At 40.5% G+C, this 22,726-nt stretch overlaps 1 protein-coding gene across 2 annotated transcripts in view; it reads right to left on the reverse strand.

Moving 5' to 3' along the window:
- The window catches only part of LOC128147873 (BEN domain-containing protein 5), a 980,343-nt gene that overhangs the window by 104,398 nt on the left and 853,219 nt on the right, over positions 1–22,726 (reverse strand). For both annotated transcript variants that reach the window (XM_052801053.1, XM_052801052.1), the window contains exon 10: positions 1,673–1,825. In XM_052801053.1, the coding sequence (XP_052657013.1) occupies positions 1,673–1,825 (153 nt within the window). The remainder of the gene's footprint in view (positions 1–1,672; positions 1,826–22,726) is intronic.

The following is a 22,726-nucleotide window of genomic DNA, read 5'->3' on the forward strand; positions in this document are numbered from 1 at the left end:
GCTGGAACAGATCTGTCAAGAAAACAGTGGCACAACTCCATTTCTATACTCACTTCCCGCTCAAACTCCACAGTGCAATATGCGCAAAAACAAGACAAAAAAATTCTCTACTGCGTCTCGATGAGAAAGCTTTAGGCTAGCATTCTTGCCATGATGAAAATGGCCTTTTTTCCAATTACAGTTTCTTTTGCTCTGCAGACTCGTCTGCTTTTGTATCTGTTTTTAGATTTTGTTTCTCTAGAGCTAAACACATGAAATGCTGCAGGGTCCCTAGCCTCCTCCACCCACCACCTCTGCCACAAGCTGGTTGGGATGGCACTGCAGAGGAGGCAGGCACCATGCCCCAGCTGTCCCCATCTTTGAGAGGAGACCCAGGTTTATCTCTCAGTACCAGGAGGATGAAGTATAAGCAAAAAGAGGACAGCAGAGACTGGGAAAACCTATGGTAGGTAACAAAGAGGGTTAAGAACGTAAAAGACAAAATCAGGGCCCAAACAGTAGGTTCTTCTGCTCTTCTCTGCTTGGTGCAGGATTCCAAAGTAATTCTTTATTGAGCCTGTTCCTATTATATAGCTGCCAGATGTCATCCACTGCTTTTCCTCCTCACAGCTCATGGCTGGAAGTTCCCACTGCCTTGGCTGAGATGAATTTCTGAATATTCCTTATCCCAGTCAAAGCAAAATGGGACATCAAACACCTCTTTGTTTGAAAGACTGTCCACTTAAGCAAACATAGAGTGCGCAGCTTGAAAGAGAGCAAGGGATAGCTGTATAGAAGTAGCTTAGCTGGCAGCTCCACAGGTGTCTAAGGTGGGCCAGGAGAAGCAAACAAGCAGTTGCAGGCAGGCTTGGGCGTTGTGTGTTCTACTTGCACAGCTTTCAAGGAAAACTGATGGACAAAAGAGGCTATGGAAAGGGCCAGGATGTCACACTTGGACACAAAGCTGAAACACACTGGACCAGAGTCTTAAATCTACTGACTTTTGCAGAGCTGCTGCAACCTATGTGTGCTAAGGATCTGTTCTACTCTATTTGAAACTTGCTCTAAAAACATATGCCCCTTTCCAACTCATTTATAGGAGTTTACCATTTATTTCCAATATCCAGAGATACCTACACACATACTTTCTTCCAAGTTACAAGACGTGTATTGAGCAATTGCAGATTCTCTTGTAGAACAGTTTACCATGGTGATATCAAAGAATTTAAAAAGCATACATTGCCTTTGTCACAACTTTCAACAGAAAATAATCTAACCTTTTATTTCAAAAGTTTATTATTTTTACTTCTATTTGCTATTATATTATTATTTAAAGTGTACAAGTAAAAAAAATGTGCCAATATAATACAAACAATGAAACAATAAAGCTGATCCCATTGATCAAAAGACAAAAGATCTTCTGATAAAAAAATAAGTGTTCCAATAATTCAGAACCAAAGGTTACAACATAGAAGATGAAGAACCCCTGTCTGTTCATGTGTCTAATGACAATATATAAGATCACAACTTATCACTTTTGGATAACATAAGAGGGAAGGTCGTAGATAATAATGACAAAAATTTTAAGTAGCCTTATAGTCATATTAAAATACAATTCACACAATCCAATTAAGCCAGAGATTTAGCACTAAAAAATAAATTAGGAAAAAAAATTAAGAGAAACATTGCTTACATAAGAGAAGTCTTCGGCATTCTGACAGAGTAGCTTGGGAAAAACAGCCTGTCGCTGAAATCTTTCCTCATCTTCAAAGATGTTCCCATACATGAAGCCATTCATCATGGTAGAGTGGGCATGGATGTCAATATAGAACTCCAGGTTAATCTTCTGTTGAGGGAAAACAACAACAAAAAAACATTCAGCATGAGATAAATCATAACTGTGTTACATAGGTGAAGCCTCCCATAAATACAATACTGCCATCCTTGAATCTAACCATGGTGCCAGCATCAGAGAGCCATGCTAAAGACATTGCTTTGATCCATCCAACTATTCATGCCTCTTTGTGAGTGCATGTGAGATGCAACACAGGACCACAATAGACATTTCTTTACTTGTTCTGGGAAGACTGGAGCATTTATGCAGCACAGGACACTGTGCAAAATAAAGCCAAAGCATTATCCTTCGCTTTGATACAGGGCTTAGTGCCACTGATGAAAATATGCACCTTCCAGTTCTAGAGCATGATTGTTTGGGCATAGCTTTGCCATCTCTGCACAGTTCTGCATCGCAAGATGCAGATGTACCCTTCCGCCAGGAAAGACAGGCTCAAAATTGTGTAAAAAAGACTTCAGTATTTCCTGTGCAGTTTATTTCGGTTTATAAGGAGGAACACCGCAAATGTTTTTGTCTTACTCTACTTCGTAGGGTAATTCAACAGAACAACTCCCAAAAGCAAGTGCCTTGAATGCCTCTGCTTGTGATCCCACGTGATTCTGCATCAACTCTTGCTTCAAAAGAAAACACCAGGACCCCCTAACACAGAAGCGCCTGCTCTCCCCCTACCCTTCCTGGATTGGCAATTCAGTGTCGGAAGGCTCTGTAAGGAAATGTTGCTCAAGTCTCCAGTCCAGGGACACATCTTTTTCCTCACTTCATATATAGGCAATACTACTTCCCCTGCCATCAGTGGCAAAGAGTGAATGTTCACCTTGATCACCATGTACAGTGCCATTCACAGCAGTGAGAAGGCAACATCCAGTACTAAAAAGTGCTACTAGAGCGGATGCCACTGGATTACCCAGAGTTTCCCCAAACTCTTGCAACTTCTGGTCCTGAACAAATGGTGCTCTGTGACTAGACAGTGACAAACCCACCCCTGTCACCTGGCCATCATGGGGCCAGTAAGAACCTTCCTAGTGACCAGAGGGTTACAGTTCAGATCTCCCTGCCCGAAGAAGGGGATGGAGAAGAGGTCTGTTAGCAGGACAGGGGTTACGATACTTAGCCCTGTACCCCTTGGTGGCAAATAGGGACCCTGGCCAGTAAAATACAACATGGAGCTCTCCAGCCACATGTCTTCTCTGCACACAAAGCTTGCTCAGGCTACTGGAGAATACTGAGCTACAAGACAGTCCAATGTAATACAAACACAGTTTGTATTATGCAGTTCATGTGACAGCAGTGTCAGCTCTTCTAGAGAGTCTCTGATGAGGGGAGAACATCATTTGGTACGTGAAACTAATATGATACAGATTTACTTTCCCTTGGCAGAAAACCAATGTACAATACACAATGACTGTTTAGTTTAATTAAACAGCCTAGAGAGAGTAATACTGTATCTTATTAAGCCTCTCCTATGTTAAAATGTTAGCTAATGCAATATCAATATCTGACCATGCTTCATAGGAAAAGGAACATTTGATTGTATTTGACTCTAATACAATAAATTGTTTGCTCCTGCCAAAACGTTATGCTGTGCTATAGAGGACCAACACTGCAATAAAGCACACATCTGCTATTCGGAGATATAGCATTGAGGAGAAAGATTAGCATTGACAGGATGAAATACCACATAGGATTTTCTTCCTCTCCAAGCATACAGAAATTAAAACCAAGATTGAGTAATATTATTTTCCATAAGATAATTTCCCCATCAGAAACAGAATTTGATGAGATCAGATGCACCCTGGCATATCACCATAAAACAGAACATGTTGTAGAGTCTCAAAACAGTGATTTGATGATGAAGTGAGGAGATAATCTAGTTAAACTGGATATTTGTAAAGCATGAATGTCCTTCACATAGAAGTCAGTGACCTAAGTCATACTTATTTTAGAACAACTAGACAGAATACTTTATAGGGACATATTTACTAATATAAAGTAATTGAGAAGCACAGTGAGATGTATAACAGACTATTATCATTTGTGTCTTAACACAAATAAAGGTGCTGGTGTAAACTGTATGATTTGTGCTGCGTCATATTATACTTATTCATCCATAGTTATCGAATTGTTTCCAAAAGAAGGTGTCTACAAACAGCGACACAGAGGCACAGATTACTACGATAACTTTCCGTAGGCTATCCAGCAGGAAATTCACCTGCAGAACATGTGTGACGTGAGCCTCAGCTTAGTATTCGATCGATCAAGTCATCCAGTCTAACACAGTATCATTAGAGAATATTTTCTAAACACTCATAGGATTCTGCTAAAAAAATTGCTGAGAAAAGTGTTCCAGAAAATTTTAGATAATCTCTTGGCATGCTGAAATTTCTTTAAAGATCTTTTTTGACCATCAAAACCATTTTCGAATAGTCTGGTTACAATGGTTATTTGTGAGGGAACAGTGTCCTTCACAGATATCTCCTTCACCTAAAGGTTAAGCTTCCAGATCACTTATTTGGAAACCATGACATTCAACAGATAGCTCATCACCCAGACAAGTGTTTAAAAACATTTATCCAGTCATTCATTACAACGTATTTCAAAAGTAATTTCCTAAGTCAGCCCACAAGAACTATTCAACTGTTTTTTCTGGTCTTTGTTCCTTGCCTTCCTACTGAACATACAAAAAACTCTATTTCATATATTCCTGCCCTCTAAATATAGTCCAAATTTGCAATTGTCCATCCTATTCAGTAAGTTGTTAAACATTGCTAGAGTAATTGCCAGCTAGATATACTGCTCCCAGACACTGCTGTATGTGAGCAGAACAATATTTCAGTGTTTCACATTTCTTTTTATCACACTCCTTATTTTATCAAAGGGAAACATCTTGAGCATTCTTCATTACAGAACAAAATAATTCAGTGCATTGTTAATATAACACGAGTTCCTAATGGAAAAATTCTCTTTATTCACAGACACAAAGATATTGTGGCCTTAAATTGGACAATAGCAGCCCAGTCACTTGGACATTAAACTCAAAGTTTGCCACCTCATGCCCCAAGTAGTAGACAATTTGTTTGCATCAAGTTTCACAGAATTAAGATATGTTCCTGAACAATAATAGTATTTCTTCTCTCTCTTTAGAGTCATACATATTCATAAGTACTTTACGTGTAGGAACTGTTTCACCCCCTGCCACACTACAAATTTAAGATAGGGAATAGAGTTTCATATTTCAGTTCTCTGGAAGATTTTGACATAATTACTGATCTCCTGCAATTTAGGCAGGATCACTGAATTAACATTTTATTAAATATATAATGTCACCGACTGATGGGAATTTCAGAAAAATCAGCAGAGAGCTGACTTTCTGAAATTGTTTCTCTTTGAGATAGAATTTTAATGGGAGAATGAGGTTAATAAATGTATGCGTGCATTTACATGAGCACATACAAACACACTTAAAACAAAAAACAATCCTATCTCCTGTTAAACCACAGGGGTATCTGTCAGTATCTACAAAGCAGAACCCACCCTGGTTATGGCTTCTAATGTAGTAACATGTACAAGTAAGAATGGGAATCAATTTAGAGGTGGCTCAAAGTCTCATAGTCACATTTGCTTCAGCCTTTAAGCAGAAAATAATGAATAACCAGGCTCAAACATCTCTGGATGCCACAGCTGCCTTCTGAGAGACTTACAAGTTACATCCTACGATATGATATTAAACTCATAATTTTCTGCTTTAGAAGTGGAATGCAAAATGATTCAGATGCCTTATAAAAATCATCATGCAATTTAATTCCCTCAAGTGTCTTTTCTTTGTGCTTACAAGCAGCAGAGATTTTCTCTCTCACACTCTCTTTCTTAAGTAAAGCTGTAATTACCTGGATGACCCAGCTTACAGAGTTGGAGAAGACAAAGGCAGACTTGGTCTTTCTTTGCTCTGTGTGTCAAAACAGAAATCACTCACTAGACTGACAGAGGCAATGATTGAGCCCCACTTCCTGGAAAACAACTGTTAACATTCTCCCTTGAAAAGAATGGTCTTTGCCTCTTCTTGCCACTTACCACATAAAACCAGAATAAATAAATAAGCAAATGAATTTCTGCTCTAGTGTTCATTTGAAACCCTGCCTTTGTGACACACACTTTCCACTGTTGTCCTGAGTCAGTCTAAAGTTTCTGGCAGCTTTAGAAATATACATATAAATTAGGAAGGGGAGAAAATCAAAGAAATCGCAGATAAAGAGTAAGAGCTCACATTCATTGTCAAGATAAGAAATAGTCAAAGTAGCACAGAAACTGGATACTGGTTCATGATGCCATGTAAAGTTTTGAGAAAATATACTCTCACTTGTCTGCATTTTTATTTCATTAGCTGAATGTCTCTGGAAGGTCAGTAATTAAAGAGCAATAGGAAAGAATTATGTTAATAGCTAGTGCTGATATGACCAAAGTTAGATTTTGAACAGCACAAGTATGATTCTTAAGGAAACAGAGATTTAAAAAAAAAAAAAAAAAAAAAAATCAATAAAAGCCGTAATAAAAGGATAAATGTGCATTGAGCCCAGAACATGAGCCACTAGAGAGACAAATGATGCAGGAAGAAGCCAGCCCTGTCCACCAGCTGTCACTTCAATATGGATTTTATTAATTCTTGGGCATAGCAATTGGTTTAGAGAGAGGGCGTCCAAAAGCCTTCTTCCCTCCAATATTTCATACAGGAGATGGGATAAACTCCTTGCAATGTTTTATACAAGCCACTAAAACCATGGCTTGTCATTAGTGGTAGAGAACATAACAGCCTCCAGGCAGACTTTGCGCTCTTACTGCTAAGCCACTGTTTGAAGCAAATGGACATACAACAGTTGGCACAGCATAAGGAGTTTTCCCCTTTGGGTTCAGAAAAGATTCATAAATTCCCAGAAGACCGGCTCTTTGGTGCTTCCTCAGGTCCAGAATCTTTCAAAAGAAAATTCTGCATAGGTCTCAAATGTATCAATTTTGACATACACACTGTACCCCAAGCTTAGTTATTTTGGCAATGCCTACAGTGGTGACACCAGAAAACACAAGCACAATGTGCTAATAAGCAAAATAAAGGAAAACTGACCATTCAGCATCACATGTTCAGCAGTCTACATTCAGCTAGAAAGCTCCAGTCCTGGCCCTTTCAGCTCCAGGGAACTCTGCCCAGTGCCTTGAATCGCTCTTTAGGGATGCACAACACTTGTCTCCCGACTATACAAGAGAACATGAGGTGGAATTCAAACTGTCTGGATATGGTTCACATTTTCAAGCTTCCCTTGAATTAACTGGATTTGTATGCCTAGTAAGGTGAATTTTACCCAAATCACTTTTCTTACATCTATCTTCTCCCCATATTTTTTTCCCCAAATTTGAAAGGACCAGCATAAACCCTCACCAAAAAAAAAAAAAAAAAAGTGAAATACTTCCAAGAACATTTTCCTTTACCATTCTTTATAACCTCTGACAAGTCAGTGTCATCTCCAGTTTTGCAAGTGATGTAAGTGCCACCTTATTAGAGGCACTATTTCAGACGTATGCCACTACCCCTTTGTAACCATAGGGACAACATCTTTTTTCCTTCCATTCATCATCTCGTGGGCCACCTGCTCCATTCACCTTTGTAAACACCATGGCAACAACAGCAATTATTTACATAAGAAATTAATAGTAGAAAAGTGGTTTACTATTTTTAAAAACCTTCTAAAAGGTTAAACCCTTGCAAAAAAATAATTTTAAAAAAAATTTCCTCATCTTGCTTCCAGAGAAAGGAAAATGCCAGTTTAGAACCACTCTTATTCTCACTGATATGAAGCACAAAAGCAAATTTCTCCTTATTCCTGTAGACACCTTTACACAATCTGACAATGTCTTTTAAGTGTCCCTACGGAAGCAGCTTGCAAACACTGATGTACCACTAACTCTGTATGACCTTCTAGCAATTCTTCATAACACTTCACGCATTTTTTTTCAGATTATTTCAATGACGTTCCAAGAGCTGTTGTCTTTTGGAACGAAGCACTCCAACCCAGTTGCCATTCAAAAGTAATTATTTACTGATCTGGTTACACAGCAAGTTCTCAACCTAAATAATGATACCTCTTAATGATAGGCATAATCTGACGTGACTCATTAGTGCCTCAAAGAGGATGGAGAGGGGTCTTCTGTTGGTTCCATGGATTCATACAGCAAAATGATGGCATGTCCATCAACACTGCCTGTCTTAAAAAGTAAAGGAAGCTTTTATCCATAGAAGAACATAGGACTCCCTTCAATGAGCTTGAACCCTGCTCTGGTGTGCCCATCAGTAGCCCTGAAAGGAGCTAAACTCATAGTTTTGGCCTCAGAGTGGGAGGTCAGCAGCATGCATATTCTGATTCTGGTTCTTTATCTGCCTGCTTCTCTCACCTGCCAGTGCAGATAACAACACCTCCTGAGGATTAGCTGACGTTTGTACAGCACATTGAAGATATAAAGCATCACAGTGCGTACAAGTTAAGTATTAATTCATCTGCCAGGCTGATTCACTCTTTGACCCCTCTGCAGAGGCGTCCAGTTAGTGTCAGCTCTGGCAGTTTTTGCAATTCAGGCACCTGTCCACCAGCTACTGGACTGAAGCCAACAATTCACACAGGACACAGAAGAGCCGTCAGATGGTGGTAACATTTGGTCATGACAGGCCTGAATTGGATTTGAAAGGGTGACCTGGAGGTGAAAGGCTCTATCAAGAAGCCACTTCTGTTCAAATGCATATTAAATTAGAGAGGGGCCAAAGAGACAATGTTAAGACCCAGATCAAGTTTAGACAAGACTTTTGGGTCAGCTGCATGGACAATTCTTATATAATTTTTACCCTAAAGGAATAGGAACCAGGAAATACACTCTTCTGGATTTTGGGCCTGACCCCAAGCCAAAACTAGAAGGTGAGTCTGAACAATGACAGTCATTGTTCTGTCTCATCCTTTCTCTCTCCCTCATGTAGGAGCAAACATGCACATACACTCAGCAACATGGGCTTTGACCTTCGCAAGCTCTGAAGTCTTTAGCTGCCTCAATAATTAGAATAAAGCGTTGGGATTGAAGTGAATCTTGGGGCATTACCTCGCCCTACCTCACTTGGCTCTGCCCATCTCAGACCTCATTTGCACGTCCCCACCATATGCCCTGCAGAACAAGTTCTGTAAATCCTACCTTGCTCACTTGTCTGCTACTGAACAGCGTTGGCTCTACAGAAAGAGGGCTTTTCAGAAAAGAGAAGGGAGAATTGTGGCAAAAGAATCAACAGCTTTTTGGGAGAGGGAAGGAACCCTACAAGACAGACAGACAGAAGGAGAGGGAAGGAAGGAGCGGAAGGGAAAAAAAAAATCTGAGGCAGTAACTGTTCCTTATTTTGATAATTAAAGCAAGAGAATTGGGTAACAAAACAGAAATATGTAAATGACCATGTTTTTACCAGATAATTCAATTTGTCTTTGGTCTGGTTCTGAAAGTTTGCTCAGCTGAAGTGCTCCCAGTGGCTGCATTGAGGGTTTTAGCACTCCTTGGTACTGTTCCTTAGACAGCCACTTGCTTGCTGTGTAACCATACGCAAGTCATATAATGTCTTCAGATATCATTAATTGCTGCTTATACACCTGAAACTACATTAAGCTCGTGACTTCCTGTTCAACTAATCACTTCATAGCAGTATTAACCGTTTTGTGTTTTACCAATAACTTTTAACTATACTTCTGCAGAACCTTCTGACCAAGGTGCACAGTCTTTACTTTGCAAGTATATAAATAAGGCCCAAAGACACTACCTGCCTCTCCTCCAATTACAAAGGCAAAGAGTGGTAGACTCAAAAACAATGGCTAGGGCTTATGGCTCCCTGTCCCCTAATTTCCTAGGAACATTCCAGTTGGACAAATTGCATGTAGTCAAATCAAACTCTATAACAACCAGTTTCTCTAGTCTCTCAAATAATATATGGCATTATTCACTATTTCTTACTAAATAAGTAACAGCTGGCAGAATATAAAGTCATCAGGCAGAAGACCTAAGGCAAACAAAATAAAGTGCTTTTTAAATTAGTTTATACTTACACTGCAGAACTCACTGCCACCAGATTTTGGCCAAAACACAGATGAACTCAAAGATCAATTAGATAAATTCAAAGAGAAAGATTCCATTATGTTACTACACACAAAGCAGTGGACACAATTTCTTGGTCAGAAAATCCCCAAGTTACACATTTCCAGAAGCTTTGCCCTGTGCTTAGTCTATCCCTTAGCATCTGCAAGAAGTCATTGGACACTGAGCCAAATAGACTTTGGGTTTGATGCAGCATCACTGCTCTTATTTTCCAATTAGACCTAAATCTGTGCTGCGGAATGAGACATTTGTAGTTTCTAAAAAGTTAAGGTGTTGATTGGTGGTGAAACGTATGCATAGTTCTACTGTTTAAACTGTCTACTTTAAAAAGAGATTAGACAAATTACTGTAAGGTAGGTCCTACTCTATATAAAGCTTTCAGCTGAAGAAGCACCTAAACCAATGGTAACTACAAGCTGGACATCAAAGGTAAAGGTTAATTTTATACCTGTACATTTTCTTATACGGGCCCATGAGTGTCTCTTTCCACCTACTAACAACATACCCAGAAAATCTGATTAGTTGTACCTATGAGAGGACCTGTAGTGGTGGTTCTTATTTTACATAGATCCATGTGGAGTAAGAAAGAAATAAACATACCTGCATGCAAACTGCAAACCTGCCCAGTCAGGTGGAAGGAAACAACACTAAATGTGTCATTCAAAGGTTATGTGGCCATCTACTAGCTTGGACAGACAGGAAGGCTGGGGATGGACATTGCCCACATGCTTTACTAGTGATTGACAGCTGAAAAGCAAACTAACTCTTTCTCTTCATCTTCCTGGCACAGCCTTGCCACAAGCAGAAGTTATCCGTGGTTGTTAGTCTTATTCTGTTCCTTTGCAAGTTGTGTCTTTGTTTTCCTTCCTTGTGCTCAGTGCAGGCAACAAGCACATCCAAGTTAAGAGATAAAAGTGAAAGCCAATAAACAGGAACACAAGGACACTGAAAGAGATTAGGGACTATACATGAGACATAGCTACTGGGGGCGGGGGGGACACAGCATGCCAACAAATAAAAAAGAGTTGTCCCTGATATTCTCTTGTTGACCCAAGATTCACCCACAACTGGAAGAAAAGATTTTTCTTGGGTTTGGCCTACTCAGAGACAGATTAGCATAGCATTTTGCACCAAACTACAGAATGTTTTCTGTGTGCTTTATATGTAGCGGTATTTATTATCTGTACAGTGCTATAAAAGCTAAAATGTAATGGTCATTTTGGAAGGATCTGTTTTTACAACTGAAAGCATAACATATCATGCCTTTTGCAAGGCACTTATCAGCATCAGTTGTATCTGAAACTTTTTTCCTCCAATATTCCCCTACCCACACTGGACAATAGGTAAACATACTGCTGTAGGCAATATCACCTTGTGTTCTGCCTGTCAGACCAAACAGCAGGGCAGCTAACTGTGCCTATACGTAAAGTCATCAGATTGCAAAGACAATGTATCCCTGTTGAAGATTAACCTAAAACCATGAAATGATCTGTTTCTTTCTATGCAAGATGTTCTTTGTATGTATATTAAGCTGACAGTCTAAAGACAATAATTTGTAATCAGAAAACAAAACAGCTAGCATTCTTTAACCAAGGACATCCTGGAGTAATTTGGCCTTGAAGAACCTTGAAGAAGAATTAAAAGACCGATAAGAAGGAAACATCCCACCCTAGAAGGTGACAAGAGTTGAGTAATTGATAATGGGCATGAAGTCAGCGGACATCTGTGGTAACTGAGGGAAAGGTAAAGGTGACAAGGGGAGATCATGACCAGCGACTCAATTCAAGACCTAGAAGACTTACTCCTCACACTTCTTGAGCATGTGCTATAGAATAAAAGAACACTGTACCCTTAATTCGAAACAGAGAAAACCTTAGCCCAATAGAAATGGTGGCATATAAGCGACTACCAACAATGATTTTGGGAAAGGACTTTGGAAACTAAGTGGGTGAATCTGAAACCGTATAAATTGCTTGCTTGTTTAACCGTAGGGTGTGCTAGCTTTGTGGAATTACCACCTGGCACCCATCTTTGCGCAAATATGAAATAATGAACGTTTCTCCCCAGCGTGTGATTATTGGCTCGTTGCACACCAGGTGACGAATCTGCTTTTCGGACAACATCCCCTGCAAGGACATATTGGAGGACTACTATTTTTTTTTTTTTTTTTTTTTTTACCATTTCCTACAGAAAGAATATTGAGGTCTTGCAGAAACATCAGGGACTCAAGATTCAGCACAGTGGTATAACAAATAATCAGAGGGTGACAATCTCAAGAGGATTCACCAGGGCAAAACTTAATGAAGGTATAGTAGGACTTTGAAGAAGGATATTTCCCACCCTAGATAGCAGCAGCTGACCCACACTGCCAATGGTTGACTTAGAGATTTAGGCAGTTTTTGTCTGCTTTTTCTTCTGTGTGTGTATATATACACCTTTATAAGTGTGTGTGTGTGTGTGTAAAAATGCATCTCTAAATACAAAGAAATACTTTAAACTTGTTTTCATCCTTCTCCTCTGTAACTGTTACAGCTGTCTATAACAGACAGCAATTTGCTCTGAATCGTAGGTATATCAGACCAACATTTGATCTTTGCTCTCCTAAACGCTGCATCAACACTGATGGTCCAGAATACTGTTTTCAGGCTGAGTCACCAAACACTAGTCAGTAGCCGATTCTGTGATACATGTTACTGACTGCTTCGGGAGATTGGCCCTACAATATGATTGCATTGTGAAGCAATATTATTGTGATTTAACCCTAGTAGGCAGCTAAGCCCCACACAGCTACTCGCTCACACCCCCTGAAGTGGAATGGGGGAGACAATCAGAAGGGTAGAAGTGGGCAAACCTTGTTTTCTCAGAGGTTTACCCTCTTATTCCAACAACAGACCACACAGCAAGACAGAAACCAACTACGTGCAACAGCAGCGGAGTGAAAGTTCTCTGGAGGCGGCAAGCGATTGCACAAAACTTTGGCAGACAACTCATGGGCAAAGCAAACTTTTGGTGAACTTGCTCTGTTTCTTCATAGTTTCCCTGGCAGTTTCCTTCGCTCCACACTCCCACACACCACGTTGTGAGTCGGAGAAAGTCCGGAAGTATACTTTAATAAAGCTCCAAGCTTACTCAACCACTTCCCTTTAACTTTAGATTTCTCTGAAGGGAGGAGGTTTCTGCTATCTCTGATGGTTGGAACCTGATCCTGTCATCATTAGCTTTCTCAGAGACTCTTCATTTGTTGAATGTTGGTCTGTAATAAGAGGCAGGAAGGATAGTCATTTTTATAGCAACTACCTGCCAACAGATTTCAATTCTTTATCCCTTCAAAATCCCACATCTGTCCATGTCTCCAGGCACTAGTAGAAAAAGCTCTGCATTAGTTATTTTTATTATCAACATAAAAATCTCTCCATTTATTTATTTATTAAGAAAAAAAAGCAGCTATCTACAAAACTCAGTTCGTTTTGTCCTTAGGCAGACATTTAAAGCTGTCTGCCAACTTCTTAATAAAAAAATAAGCTAAAGTCTTTATTAGACACAGTGTAACAAAATATGACCAGCTACATTTACCCAGCTGAGACATGTGCCATCCATTTATCAGGCCAGAATTCTGTGACTGAAAGAGGCAACATCCGATAAAGAAGGCCCCATTTCTTAAACCTGCCCACTGATGGGTCCTGACCACAGTGCTGAGCCCCAAAACGTGCCCCGTCCCTGCAGGCAGCCGAGTCCACACTGCACGGTGAAACAGGGACAGACGCTGAGCTCGTTCTGGCCCACCTCCAGACCGACAGACAGTAGAGACCTGCCAGCTCAGAACCAGGAGGGCTCCATTGCACGACTGCTCTGGTTTTGGGACTCAAGTGCATGTCTCTGTGTGATGCTATGCCAAATGGCTTCTCCAGCTCTTCCCTAACACAGCAAAGAAGGGTGAAGCTAGTACTGTGTGGTTGCCACTGGGAAGACACCACCACATCCTCAACCACTAGCCCCTCAGACCCACCAGCCAGACCTCTTTGAAATAACCACTTTCAGGCTGGGTCTTTGCCTTTGCTTCTTAACAGTGTGATATGGTGAAGACTGAAAATACATCCCAAACCACTTCAGTTCCTTGCACAAATGCCTCTCGGACTCTAATGCGAGGACAGGGTAGGTGATGAGAACTGTACCTTCCGCCCAAAATCTTGTGGCCTATTTCATAGTGAGCGCAGCCTCTGAAAAGCGGGAAGGATTTGGAGCCCTAGCCAGGATATGTGTCAGAGCTGCTGCCTGCGCTCTTTCTAGGCTACTGACTGGCATGTTAAACCCAAACAACACAGCTTAGACTGACACGAGATGAAACATATTAGGCAGATGGCATGTTTTCTCTGTGCAAGCCAGTGCAAGAGTTTTTCCTCCTAACGATCCTGTTCTTGTTCTCACAGCAAAATTAGTTTTAAAGTAAAAAGAAACAGAAAAATACGTAACGTGATGAGAGCAAAGATTACTATGCAGAAAATATAGCAATATCAACAAGAGAGGGGTTTTGTTCCTTCAATTCCATGGCATTTATTTTTATATATATATATATTGTTTATAAAAAACAAACACCCTACTTCGTCAGACGTGAAAAGTCAAAATTTACATTTAAATGGAGGCATTTAGGTGGGGTTTTTTTCCTCTCATCTTTTGAATACAGAGTACAAAAGACGAAAAACTCTCAATTTTCCTAAATGGAAGGATAACAGGTGAAGTTTGCATTCTGGGAGCTATTCATTTAGTGAACAATGTTAAACTCAGCAACGACCAAAGCCCAGCTGATCAAGGGGAAAAGAGCACTGGCTATTAGGCCTGACAGGGATTTGTTCAACAGCTGAGACTGGGAGAAGCTGTGATCTCATTGTGCCCTGTTCCCAAGGAGGAAATTATGCCAAATACACTTCCCTGAGGGCAACACCTACATTTCCAGATGTACAGTGGATCACTATCCAACTGAAAATCACTGCAATTTTAGAGATTTCAGTGCTACAATAGCCCTGGTTTCATCTCTGGAACTACTGCAGATGTGTAAAACGTGACGTGGTCTGCTTGTAAGAGAAAATGAGAAGACTTAAAACAAGTCCATAATTGCACAATATTAAAGCCATTGTAAAAGAATGGAACTGGAAGCAAATACTGTGATGACCCTTAAAGCTTGCCATTAATTAGCTTCCTTTTTTTTTTTTTTTCTTTTCTTTTTTCTTATTTCTTTCCTGGCAAGGAAAATGAGTACTGATTCTAACCAGGGAGCCTATCAAACAAGTACATTTGTAAGCAATGTGCTCAGAGAATGCCACCCTAGTCCATGGAAGGGTGTAGCAACATTTTTAACAACTTTGTCTCACTGGAGCACACCAGGATTAACAAGTGATGTACCAGAGCAGCTCATTCAATTCTGAGCTGGATTGCCCTCTCTTGCTTTTTCTGACATAGAGCTGATCATAGTGTTAAAAGGACACAGGCAAAAAGTAACCGCATATTTTTTAAAACAAGGGTTAACCACAGATCCAGCCAGCACTTTGTAGGTCTTTATGTTGACTGTTTTTAACTGTCTCTCATGTGTCATATTGAGTGAAAGCCCCCCACACAAAAAAGCCCCAAACCACCCACGTCCCAGGAAAAATAGTCTGGATGTATTTTAAAAGCAGAGGAAATAGTATTAAACGTTTGGAAAAGGCGCACACACACAAAATCTAAATGCCTGGGAGGTAAGAGCGCTATCACTATGTACCCAGCACTAGGAAATCACTGACTCTTTACAGCTGCAGACAGTGTTTCTAGTCTGCCAGGACTAGAAGCTCTTCCAATCACTACATTACTATCAGAAAGTATATTCTAATGTTCACCCATCTTTACATTGGTCCTTCTGTCTTTGGCGAGTTCCGCTTTTTGCCACCCTCACAAACAGCGTAAGGGTCTATTGCTTCTGCAACAACTGGTGCTAGTTTTTCTAGCACTTCCCAACTTAAAAGCATTACCTGCATTAATTAATTCCAATGCATTCACGCACACTGCCAGCCCTTTCATTCAGAAGGTGTCACAGCCCCATTGTGGGCTGACCCTTTCTTTACACATGCATGTTTCTGGCAACAAGGACAGCCTCAAAAACTCCATCCTCCCCACTTCCCCCGCAGATAGGTCACCACTCGTTGCCAGGACCATGCGACACCATAAGCTGGCAGTTTGCTGTGAGTCCACGTCATGATCTAGGGAACCGATCCAGCTAGGAAAAAAAAGTCTAAATATTTGGAGGTTTGTCTTTTTCTCCAGCCCAGTCAGCTGCTTGAGCTGATCATATATTGTTTCCCTACCCTGCCCAAAGAATCAATTGTATGATTCGTACAGAATTACTGTGTGCAGGGGTGGGGGCAAAGGAAAGGAAAAATACAAGAGAACGGGAATATCTTAAAAAATTGATTCTGAATTTAAGCCTTAACTGAGCCAGCAGGGCAGCCACAACAACATATGAAGAACTTGTCTCTCAGCTTTCCCCTCAAATAATCAGGAGCATCTGGCTGCATCTGGAACACTGAGACTTGAGTACTATCCATCTGGTAGTATTCAAGATGGGTCTGAGGAGTCTGCTTGAGAAATAAATGATCAGTGCCTCCCTTCCTAAACTCACGTCCTTACAGCTGTGTCCATCCTTGGGGGCCAGCTGTGCTCTGTGATACCCTCTGCAGGCCTCTGCCCCACTCCAGTCACAGATCTAGCATGTGAAGCCAAGGTGGGTGATTTCCTCCCATGCTCCCTGGCTTCCATTGCAAGGACACGTAGGCATATGAGCAGAGACTCCAGATGAATCCCCCATCTGGGCAAAGGCCTGCCCTGCAAAGCACAGCTTGCACAGAGGTTTTGTTTCTTAACACCCGCAGCACCTTGGTTTTATTTGTTTCTGTCCTTAAAAAACAGCTCTTCAAATCCATCCAGTTGCCTGCAATCTTCAAAAGCAAACAAGGCCTGTTGACACGATGTGGCAGGTTTCCTAGAACCACTGTCCTTTCAATTTTATGGATGAGATCAAGGCTACAAGATATGCTGTCTTTCAAGACATGCTGGTAATTAAAGCCTACCTGGTCCTCTACCCCAAATATGAAGTATAACATTAAGATAATGTTGAGATCACTACACCATTACTACAGCTGTTGTAATGAATGTTTTAACACATCATTGGGGAACAGATGCTGTTCATGGACACAGACATATCTCAGCAAAAAAGCAGGAAGTTTTTACCTCAGATAACCCTTAGGATAAGATTTTAGCTTCCAAAGAGATATCAGCTTGATTCACCCCTCAGCTCCCCCGAAAATCCGCCAAGAAAATATCACAGGGTCCCATGAAACATTCCCTTTCTTTGCCATCTCTTACCATGACCTGTTCTAACAGTACTACACAAGGGTTGGTTTATTTACACACATTTCTTGTGGCATCCATGCCCATAATGTCCAAATCTGACATCTGTTAATTCCACACAAGTGAACTCAGCTGGACAAGAGGATATAAAGTAATATAAAATGTCAGCTTTCATGCTATACGGATTAAGCCAGCCATGTAATCAGGCACTCTTTATGATGGGCATATCATGGGTAAGCAGTGATGACAGAGTTTATCAGATACCAAAAGCCACTAATACATTTGCCTGATTCTGTCTCTGTAGGAGTTTTTCAATCAGCGGTCCCAAACTTAGGCACATGGTTATCACAGCTGGTGGAAACATTAAACCTTCTGGGTTACCTTCAAGGCCCAGCAAGGTTTAGCATGTCCTTGAATTAACCTTGAATCTTACCCAAGGGAATAACTATGCAATAGATTGAAACAGGCAGTGCTAACTGGCTGCAAACATGTAAGCATTGGGACAGAACAGGGCAAGAGGAAACCCCACAATAAAGCTAAGGTACTGCCCCTTTCCTTCTGCTTGTCCGAATACTAGACAGCTCAGCTCAACAGGCTGCTGTGCTCCTCCAAGTAATGGCAACTGATCCCCAAAGGGCCAGGCACCAATTAAAACTGAATTACATTTCATGCTGAATATGTAACTTCTCTGGAATGGCTTCTTTGCTGGCACTGCACCACCCTGGTGTGAAGAAACAACTGGGGTGGCTGGATGGTCACTGGGCTGTGCAATAGAGATTCCCTCTATACATTCAGCTACTCTGTTTCCAGATACTAGGAGCAAAGCTACGTGACACTTTTCTGAGTTACCTGAGGCATTCTTCTTGGCCCTGAACTAGGTATTTCCACTTTTTTGTGTGTTAGTTCCAACAAATAATATCCTTGTATTCTTTTCAATAGCCATGTTGTGGGGAAAGGGACTTTTTTGGAAACATTTTTCAAAGAAGAATTAACTTGGCACACAACTGCAGTCAGATGCCTCACAGCAACTGGTCTAGCTTAAAGATTTACAGCTCTTAGCACTGTCCCAACTTTTTAGCATGGTGCTCCATGACATTATATCCACAAATTCCCCTGTATGGGAGAGATCTTCTTCACATAACTCTTCCCCCTCCTCGCCCCCCCGCCCCAATAACCCCACAACGTACAACTTTATGTACAGTCATTTGACAGGACTATAATCTTAAATTGCAGATGGGAAGCAGACACACAAAGCTCAGTAGTAGTGAAGAGATGCAGAGTAAAAGCACTATCCAAAACCAAGTCATCTTCTGTGCTAACATGCTGAATTTACACTGAAGACCACCATAGCTAAAACTGTGCTGGGCTGCTTGCCTACTTGAAAAAACCAATACATATCATCATACCATGCTAGGGGGTGGTTCTGGTCGTGGTTTTTTTTGGTTTGGGGGGGGGGGTTTGGTGGCTTTTTTTTTTTTTTTTTTTTTGTGGGGAGGAAGTTGTTTGCTTTGTTTTTTAAAGGTTTCCAGGTTCCTGTAAATGTCACCGAGTTGTGTATAAGGCTGTGGCATTTTGCTCTCTCTAATACCAGCAAATTCATATACACACATTTTCAGTTGTTTATCTTGTGAATACAAAGACTGAATCAAAGCAACACAAGAAAAGAAAGTGGGTTGTTTTCTTCCCTAACTTTTCTGGGACTCAATAGCATTGTCAGTTTCTCTCCCGCTTCTATTTTGTCTTAAGGCTCTGCATCTTGGAAGACTGTGAAGCTGCTGTGTGATTTTTATCTCCATGATTAAAGTGTTACACTTTATTGAGCTCTTTGCATCAGCACCAAAATCTGCAATGCAGGATTTTACATAACACTTCATTTTCTCCTCGCACCATTACTGTTATTAACCTGGTGGCAATAAACAGAAAATACAGCTTGGCTCACAATGTACTCCTGAGTTTTTTGTGTGTGTGCATAACAGAAAAGGAAAAAGAAGAAAAAGAATGGAAATGAAAGAGCCTCCACCCTGTGAAAGATTAGGAATAGCTGCATAAACTTGTATTTTCCTCAAAGAACAATCGCAGCCTTTCAGAGTTAAAAAGAGAAATACTGTGCTATAGCTTCTGCATGTAAGGATTTCTTCTAAAACAAGAGAACAGAAAAGAAAGAACACTCAGATGACTTCAAAGTTCTCCAATGCATTATTATTCTTCATTAGACTTCCCAGGTGGAAGATTTGATTGATACCCCATTTTGGGATATTGTACTTTCCTTTGCTTAAATGATGAAGTTTGGAGAGCATGAGATCTGCCAACAGGATATCAATAAGGGTCTGAAAAACAGCTGAAGATCTGTATGTGCATGCCAACACAGATGACCTTCACACTCCATCAATGGATGGAAACAGCATGTTTCACAGACATAAGATCTCTGAGTACCCAGGAAAATAGTGGGAGTTAAATATCTGAATGTCTGTAGGAATTTGAGTTACTAAGAGAGTTTCTCTTTCTGCTGAAGTGGGAGAGACGTGCAGGTTCTGGAGCAGAAGCATCTAGATCCAAAAGCAGGACTACAAGAGCCATGCAGGAAGAGATGGGTCATCCACGAAGAGGAATGGAGACATGCCTAACTTGGCATGTCACAGAGAGAGCATTCCAAAGCAAAGTCAGTCTGCTTCTCTTCTCTTTAGATGGTAGAAGCAATCCTTTTGCAGTCCTGAAGTGTTGGAGGTGGGGAGTTGGGGATATCCTAAAAACCTGTTTCCAACCCATCTTCACTTGGGTCCTGTAGCTCTCCATGAACTGCACTTTGCTGCCACATCCACCCAAGGCATATCGTCACAGGAGTGGTTAGGAAAGTCAATGCAGATTGGGCTGGTGGTATTGCTATAGCTTCCATCCAACAGATTGCTTACCCTGAAACATTCTGGTTATTTCTGAAGGATTGTTTTGTTTTTTTGACCCAAGAGAAAGCTTTTAGAAAGCTCTCCAAGCTTCTGCCCCCTACTTATGTGGGTTCCTGCTCTTTACTCTTGCTATTTATTTTGCACTTGCTCTTTACTCATAAATGCTGCAGTTTGAAATATAGCAGAACATTTTTCAGTTCGTCAGTGGTTGTTTGCTGTCAAGGAGACGAAATGTTACTACTTTCCTCTGGAGAAGCTTAGGACATGATGGATGAAATGTCACAAATAATTAGACTTTTCTTATGAATTACATTTTTTTAAACTTCTGTTTTCATGTCAACAGGTATGTTACAGATAGGCTGCATGAAAGGACCTGGGGAAATTTTAGTTCTCTGGGAACAGCAGTAATGTAATATCTATAAGCCAGGGCATAGCTCCAGCTGAGACAACCTTTAAACAACTTCCACTATGAAAATTCGGGGCTATGAAAAACTGAGACCAGTGGCAGAATCAGAGAGGTCCAGTCCAGTTCCTGAACAACATGGACATAGGAATTTAAAGATTGCTTGACATAGTCTGACCTAAAGTCCATCCACTCCAGTGTCTTGTTTCTGACTGTGATACTTTGTGGCACTATTAAGCCCTAGACAATACAACATCCAGTGATAATCCAAATAACTATGAGGCTTGGAGGAAATAAAACATGCAGTTCAGTTTCACACTTTGAGCAGAGATGTACTGCAGATAGGCAGATATTCAGATTGCATAAAGTTATCTGGGAGACAGACATGAACAAACCCTCCAACTCTGAACTCTCTCTGGCTTGATTGAGTGTGATAGCTGATCTGCACTTCATGGATTGGGCACACATCTGTGAACATCTCCAATATCTGCCAAATACCTAAGCATGCTGAGGAAAACTGCAGGGGAAAAAAAAAAAAAAAATCACAGGCATTCACACAGTACTTCATTATTGTTATACGTGTTTCTAAAGCTCTCATAATTTTAATCTCTAAGTTTATAAACTGCCAGTTGTTATAGTAGGTAGGCAGTAAATGCTGGATCAAACATAACAGTGCAGCTGAATTACTGCTTTGAAATCTTGTATCACATGCAATGACTTTAAATTGCTTGCTTTGCTAGAAAGGCTAGAAGAATGTGAAACCATGACACTCTAAATCACACTAATCAATAATGTAAATCTTAACTGACAGAATATATCAATAATCAGGAATGCTCCAGGGGAACAAATCATGGGAATTACACACCTTTTAGATCTCCCTTCCATAACAAACTTATTGTCATTTATTGTAAAATCATCAAGAAAATACAAAGATTAGTAATGATGCGGCAAAATTTACTTACCCTTTGACATGGAAATAAATTCTTATTTTTTATCTACAGGAAAAAAAAAGTTTTCCACATGTATTTGCTAAGCGATCTCAGCTGATTAAAAATTATTGAACTAAAATGGAAGTGTTGCTAAAAGGTCTAGTTGCTAAAAGGAAGTGACTAAAAGGTCAGTGAGTGACCTGAGAGTATCACTGAAATTTTTTCAGGAGATTTAAAATGTTACTTTTAATGCTAAAGATTAACTGTATGCACACATATGTGTGTGGAGGGGAAAGGGAGACATGAGGTTCCAGTATTCCTAAACAGAACACAGCTTGTGTGGGACTTCCTGATATTTCAGACACATATTATAGATACTGGTATTATCAAAACAGGGCATGGGAAAATAGTTTTCAAATACCAGGACAGGGGGGAAAAAAACCCCCTCAAAACCTTTTCTCCTTATACAGAGAATAAGGCTGTGATCATCAGCTCATCTCTAAGGATCACAAAACAACAAAAGAAAATGGCTTCCCAATGGCTAACATGGTAAGAGAGAAAACAGAAAGGTTGAGTAGCTTCTTGACTGTGTCCCTTCCTTCCAGCAATACCTAACGAGATTCCCTGTCAAGGTGAAACCTGCCACACATCCTCTACATCAAAGGGGATCTAGAGGATATTTTATTGCCGTAGACTCATGCTGCCTAGTAGGGTAGATAGTCACTTCTGAAAGTCCCTATGACTACCAAAAGTCACCTATTGCTCTACGAGGAGCTTGGAAGTTGATAAAAACCATCATCGAGCACTTGTTTCACTGCTTCACAACTGTTTATATTTTAACAGCTGCGTGCAGATTTATCACAGAGTTAAGTGGTTGCATTCTTTCTCTTCCTTAGTCAAGCCCATCATAACTTACATTGTATAATAGCTGTGCATCCTTCCTCTTCCTTCACGCTGCAGCTAGATAAAGCTCAGGAACACTGTCAAATTTCCTGTAGTGAAATCATAGAGATGCTCCCATGATAGATTCCCAATCTATTAATCTACCATTTCATGCGCTACAGCCACCACTGCTGTGTTCCTAATGGAGCAAGTTTCAATAAGCATCACAGGTAACTGTGGCTGC

The sequence above is a fragment of the Harpia harpyja genome, chromosome 11, assembly GCF_026419915.1.
Source record: "Harpia harpyja isolate bHarHar1 chromosome 11, bHarHar1 primary haplotype, whole genome shotgun sequence".
In the NCBI taxonomy this organism is placed as follows: Eukaryota; Metazoa; Chordata; class Aves; order Accipitriformes; family Accipitridae; genus Harpia; species Harpia harpyja.